A 6652-nucleotide genomic window follows, 5' to 3' on the forward strand; every position below is an offset into this window, starting at 1 on the left:
CTCCCTCTCTCCACTCGACCAGCCTGCTCTCCCCCTGCTGAGTGTGTGCTGGCTGGTGGTGTGGGTCAGGGCCCAGACTGACATTTATCTGGCCGGGCTTCCGGGCTGGGTGAAGTGGGGCTGGGTTGTCTTAATGAGGTTTAACAATAACTGATATGGGGAGGATCGCTGCCGGAAATGTGCAGCCCAATAGGCTGCAGTCGGAAGGAGTAGCCATGTTGAGGTGGGGGGGAGGGGACTGGCCCGAGCCCCAGCTCTGCTGAGGCTGAGAGGTGGGACGGCGGCGTTTGAGGCAGCTGCTGTCCCTGTGGCCTGCCCCGAGGCACAGTGAGGGGGTGTTGGGGTGGCTCTACATGCTGTGCACGGGACCCAGGGAGCCAGAGTGACTCCATCCCTTAAGTCTGACCTGGCCTCGGGCCAGAGGTGGGGAGAGGCAGTGTTTCCCTTCCCTCTCCTTGAACAGAGGTGCCTGGCCTGGGGCATCCCCTTTTATGTACAGTCAGCCAGCTCTATCTCAGAGCAGAAAGAAGAGCCCATGGGGAGGGGATGGGGGCAGGAAATGGGGTCCTGGCTCCCCCTCGGCATGGGTAGCATGCCTAGGACAGGGCTCTGGGTGTGGGACCTAGGCAGGGAGGTGGCAGGTGGGGACAGACTGCCCACTGCGAGGTGCTGTCAACCCAGGCCAGTGGTCAGGAAACCACCCAGTTCTTCCTAACTGAGGTCCTCCAACTAAGTTAAAGAAACCCCACTGTGTATTTCCCCATCCCTCCCTCTTTTCCTGGGTTTCCCTAAAAATGCCACCCAAGGCTCCTGGATTAGTGCCCTATTCCTGCTGTAACAAATTATCACAAACTGAGTGACTTAAATCAACACACATATAATATATTGCAGAGCTAGGTTTCACTGGCTAAAATCAAGGTGTTGGCAGGGCTTGCATTCCTTCCGGGGGACTTAGGGGAGATTCCATTCCTTGCCTTTCCCAGCTTCTGGAGGCCATCTGCATTGCTTGGTTCATGACCCTGCGTCACTCCAACCTTGGCTTCCTTCTCACTTCTCCCACTCTGACTCATCTGCCTTCCTCTTTCGCTCATAAGGACCCTCGTCGTGAGTACATTGGCCTCCCCGGAGACCCAGGGTACTCTCCCTATCTCAAGATCTGTAATTCAATCACATCTGCAAAAATCCCTTTTGCCATATCAGGTAACATTTCCAGGTTCTGGGAATTAGGACACAGACACCTTTGGGGGGCCATTATTCTGCCTACCACTGCTTCTAGAAAGGAAAGTAGAATTAGGTATTACCTGGTTTCTCATGGGAACCCCTTTGCCTGGTGAAATCTGTTAAGGACCTACTCAGACCTACCTCTTCGAGGAAGTCCTCCAGGCTGCTTCTGCCAATACTCCTCTCTCAATTCCTATAACATATGGTCTGACTATGTAGTTTAATATTCATCATGTACAACTCTTGCCCTTTCATGTGTGCTCACTTTGTCTCTCTGATGGCACTGTGGGCAACTTTAGGACCAAGGACTTCTGTCTCTTCCACAATCCCCAGCACAAATAGTGGGTGTTCAATTAAAATCCAGTGGCTAATTAAGGGTAGATCTGTCCAGTCCCCTAGCTCCTGACATAGGTTTCTCCAGACCCTCCATATTCTTTCCAAATCATTCTCTTGCCCAGAACTGGAAAAGGCAGGGTTGGGGTTAGAATGACTAGTTTGCCTTTGCTAAAACTGACCACCCCAAATGAGGGACTGAACCCCCAATCCTGGCCTCATTTACCCTATTTTCTATTCCAGTGGGTTTTATATTTCATTGTAGCAGTGGAACCATTCAAATGAAATCTAATGGGAAGCCTCAGTAGAGTAGACAGGCTACCTGTCACAGGGGTGGAAGAACCCAGAGGTGCCTTAACACCTCCTAGAGTTCTGAGCACTGAGACTCTAGCCCATGTCCAGGGGTTAAGGTGAGACTTCCCTCATTTGGTGGCTGTTCTCACCTCCTCACCTCCGGGACCCACCCTGGGGATATGGTGTGTGTCAGAATCCCCCACCCCACAGGCTGCAGAGCGCTGATCACAGGCCTGGATATGTCCTCTCCCCAGCTTCCCCAGACACCACCACCCTTTGGAATGGCCAACAGAGGACCTGCCTACGGCCTGAGCCGGGAGGTGCAGCAGAAGATTGAGAAACAATATGATGCAGACCTGGAGCAGATCCTGATCCAATGGATCACCACCCAGTGCCGCAAGGATGTGGGCCGGCCCCAGCCTGGGCGCGAGAACTTTCAGAACTGGCTCAAGGATGGCACGGTGAGAGCTGGGCGCCTCTGACCAGAAGTGCCAGGAGAGCAGGGCTGGGTCTGAGGGACCGGGGATTTTCTCAGCTGAAGAACGGAGGGCAGCCCCCTCCCCGCTTTTCTTGAGCCGGGATATCTTCATCGTGCAGAGGCCCCCTGCCTTCCTCCCTCCCGCTGAGGGAAGTGGGAGGGTGAACGTGCCTCCCTGCAGTGGAAGCCGTGTGTGACGGAAGGAAGAGGAGCTCTAAGGGAAGAGCTGGGGGAGGTGTGCTGTAGTTGGTAATCCTGGAATAGCACGGTTTACACTCTGGGCTCAGAGGCGGGGGCTGGGCAGGAAGGAGCCTGATGCTCACTCCAGGTAGAGTCAGAGCTGTCTTCAGGTAGGAGAGGCATCTCTGCGGTTCACTGTCTCTAGCGCGGAGGGTGGTACATTCTGATCTGTGGTAGGCAGGGCCTCACTTCTGCACACCTACTGTCCTCACCCAGGTGCTGTGTGAGCTCATTAATGGTCTGTACCCCGAGGGACAGGCCCCAGTGAAGAAGATCCAGGCCTCCACCATGGCCTTCAAGCAGATGGAGCAGATCTCCCAGTTCCTGCAAGCAGCCGAGCGCTACGGCATCAACACCACTGACATCTTCCAGACTGTGGACCTATGGGAAGGTGGGTCAGGGCCAGGGCACTGTCATCCAGAAGACCAGAGGCTGGGCTGGGCCATGTCCACCAGGGAAAAGGGGCAGGTTTCTGACACCTGAGGACAAAGAGTGGGGGGGGGCGGTGTGTGTGTGTGTGTGTGTGTGTGTGTGTATGTGTGTGTTTATGGAGGAGTTGGCCATATTGGGGGTTGGGTTGGAGAAAGATAGGGAGACCAAGAGTAAAAGACTTAGGAAGCTGGGCCTGCTGACTTAGTGATAGAGGTGGAAGCCTGGCATGCAGGACCCCAGACCCACTGAGGCCAACACACCCCCTCCCCCTTCCCAGGAAAGAACATGGCCTGTGTGCAGCGGACACTGATGAACCTGGGTGGGCTGGCGGTAGCCCAGAACAATGGGCTCTTCTCTGGAGATCCCAACTGGTTTCCCAAGTGAGTACTGCTGGGGCAGCCCAGGCCCTGGGCTGGCGTGTTGATCCTGCCCACTCCTGTCCCTCGGAAATGCCCTTTACAAAGCACTTTCACATTCCTCGTCTCACTTAATCCTCACGAGTCTCCCAGGATGGCAAGGGACAGTCCCTTTTGAGATATGAGGGGGTGGCTTCAGAGAGCTCAAGGCTCTCCAGGGCCGAGCTGGCACCAGCACTTAAGCCAAAGAAAGCCTGTGCTGTGTCCATGGAGGACATTTATTGGGACAGCCTTCACCCTCCTCCTAACCAGCACTCCCTTTCCACGCAGGAAATCCAAGGAGAACCCTCGGAACTTCTCAGACAACCAGCTGCAGGAGGGCAAGAATGTGATTGGGTTACAGATGGGGACCAATCGCGGGGCATCTCAGGCAGGCATGACCGGCTACGGGATGCCACGCCAGATCCTCTGATCCCACCCACAGCCCTGCCCCTGCCTGCCGTGAATGGTTAATATATATATATATGTATGTATATATATATATATATATATATATATATATATATATATATATATATATATATATGTATATATATTTTTAGCAGTGACATTCCCTGAGAGCCCCTGGAGCTCTCACGCTCCCCTCTGCCAGGGTGGGGGCCTGACCTGTCTCCTCCGGGGGTGCCTGACGGTGGCCTCCACACTGTGCTTACTAATACATTCCCTTCTCTAAATCCACCAAAACTGGACCAACTGGCCTCTTTTGCCCGGGACCAAAATTAGGGGGACATCACCCCCTCTCCCCACCATACCTCTTCTCTTTCTCTCTGGCCTCTCTTCCCCTGAGCCCTGTGCCCTAATCCATTCCTTGGCTGGGAGTCAGGGATGCTGCCTAATGGCCTTCTCCCCACAAGTACGCCTCGCCCACAGCTGTGGCTGCAGGGACTTAATTTATAGGGAGGGGTCTGTGGCGGCTGCCCCCCCAGCCCCAGCTGGACTGCGCTCACCACACTTCTGAGGCAGCCTGCCCTGGCAGAGGCCTTCTGGCTTCTCATTTTCCATTCCCCTCTCTGTGGCTAAGGGGTGGGAGTGAGGGGACTCGGGAGGGAAGGCTGCCCACCATGGGCTGGGGCTTGAAGAATCTGAGTTTGCTGATTTAAATAAAGAATCTCTGTCTTTTTTTGGATGGACTCTGGCTGTGTCTGGGGCCACTGAGTCCACTGTTGGGAAGGGAGGAATGTGGGGGAAGGGCAGTGACTGGCTCCAGGGAAGAGGGCTTTGAAATGAAAGGTTACAAACATCTCCCCATCATCCATTTCCTTCCCATTCTTTTTCTCACTTGGTTTAGGGGTGGGGTTGAGATGGGACAGGCCCTCCCAGCTGCCCTCGGGCTAGAAGCCATGATGACAGCATACATGGCCAGGGTCCACAGGGAGGGGGGCCGTCACCTACCCAGGTGCTCCTGGCTGGGCCCTTCCCACAGCCAGAAGAGTTCTCAGCCACTGCAGGAAGGTGGGGCCGGCCGTCCACACAGTCCTGAGTCCTGGCAGGTGTCTGGATGGGAGTCCCTCAGGCAGGCTTGATGCAAGGTGGCCTCTGGGGGCCAGACCAGTCTGGGGGCCAGGGGTAGGCATTGTGGTGGTGAGGATCTGGTGAGCTGGGGGATGAGTGAGTAGGAAGGAGTTGGTGGTGGTGGCTGGAGGCAGGAAGCCTTGTTGATCATCCGAGGCACTTGTGAACTACTTGCTGGTGAGAGCCTAGCAGCATTCCTTCTGGACGGGTGGCCTTGGACCACAATAATCAATTTTGGGGTCAGGTTGTCCTGAGCTCCCAGCCCTGACACAGGTATGAATGTAGTTCCAACCCTACGGCTTTCCCATCAGACCCTGTGTCTCCCTAGAGGCTCTGGGCCAGTCCCCCACTTCAGCTCCCACCCACGTCAGCCAGCCTGGCCTCCACTGTCCCTCTCCCCATGTCTACTTCAGTGTATCTCTATTTCCTGAGGATGGGAAAGCCACAGCATTGTGCCTGAGGGTGACCAATTGTGCAGTGGTGGATAACAAGAGAGCTTCCATTCTCCTTTCTCCCACCCCACTGTGGTTCCCTCTGCCAAGAAACACCTACTGTGTGCCAGGCCCCATGCCACTGCTGTACATTAGCCATCAGCTCAGGGGCTCTCCACCTTATCCGAGCTCCAGCCATGGGCGAGATGGTATTTGCTTGCATGCTGTGCTCCCTTGGGCTGTGGCACAGATAAAATAGGGTGCAGCCTATTTGCAAATTCCCAGGGGATTAGCTGTCACTCCACCCCGTTATCTCCCAAGCCTCCGTGGAATGCCAGTGAGGAAGAGTGATGTCATCGCAGAGGCAACATTGAATTCATTGATATTTAAACCAAAAAAAAAAACCATTTGCACCCTTCTCTGATTTAACTATAGCTCTAATGAATTATGGGTCACAGGCCTCACGACTTTCTGGGACTGGCACACCGCAGAGCCAAGACTGAGAACCACTGTCTTCTCCCAGCAGATTCCCATGTTAGTCCACGAGGTGGATATAACTGTATTATTTCCCTCATTTTGTTCCCAGATGAGCATACTGGGTCCCAGGACAAGAAACTCACCCAAAGGCACATAAGGATTTAGTGGGCGGACAGGGGTTTTGAACCCAGGTCATCCTGGCTGGGAGCCGGCTGAGCCTATGCTGCTCCAGCTGGACTGGATTTGAGAGGTGCTCAGCCACGGGGCTCGCCTCCCTCCTGGCTGGAACCACCACCCACCAGCAAGCTCTGGGAGGCCCTTCCACGTCGCCCCTTAATCCACTTCGCTCCAGGTCGCAGCTCCTTCCTTCTGGAAATGGCCTCCATTGACACCTCAACATTTTGTTTTGTTTTCTGTTTGCTTTACAGCATTTTGTTCCATCTGAAATCACAGTTTCATCCCTAATTTGGCCCCTCTCATCTCTCCTGGCACTCCATCAGGCCCTGGAGCCCAGAATGGGTCCCAGCCCTGGGCATAGAAGGAAAAGCTTCTCTGAGTGGCACCCCCTTCTCCTGTCATCTCCTAGCAACTCATTCCCCGTGGCTTTCCACACTGGTGTTCCCTAATACCCTGCGCCTGCAGGACGGTTCCTGCTGCCCAGAACAATCTCCCCTTCCAGGTGTCACCGTGGCTACTTTCTCTCCTTCAGGTCTTTGTTCAAATGTCACCTTTCAGTTCAAACATACTGCCTTCCCTGGCCACCGTGTTTAAAATGGCACACTCCACTCTCAGCCTGCACCCCATCCTCCTTCCCTCCT

At 54.6% G+C, this 6652-nt stretch overlaps 1 protein-coding gene across 1 annotated transcript; it reads left to right on the forward strand.

Annotated features, from left to right (window-relative positions):
• Positions 1-2086: 2086 nt before the first annotated feature.
• Positions 2087-4540, forward strand: TAGLN2 (transgelin 2). The gene is made up of 4 exons (XM_081222102.1): positions 2087-2309; positions 2783-2957; positions 3276-3378; positions 3685-4540. The coding sequence occupies exons 1-4, from the start codon at positions 2088-2090 to the stop codon at positions 3824-3826; spliced, it is 642 nt and encodes a 213-aa protein (XP_081078228.1). The 5' UTR covers position 2087; the 3' UTR covers positions 3827-4540.
• Positions 4541-6652: the final 2112 nt, after the last annotated feature.

The sequence above is a fragment of the Mesoplodon bidens genome (genome assembly GCF_964165515.1).
Source record: "Mesoplodon bidens genome assembly, chromosome: 2".
Classification (NCBI taxonomy): Eukaryota; Metazoa; Chordata; class Mammalia; order Artiodactyla; family Ziphiidae; genus Mesoplodon; species Mesoplodon bidens.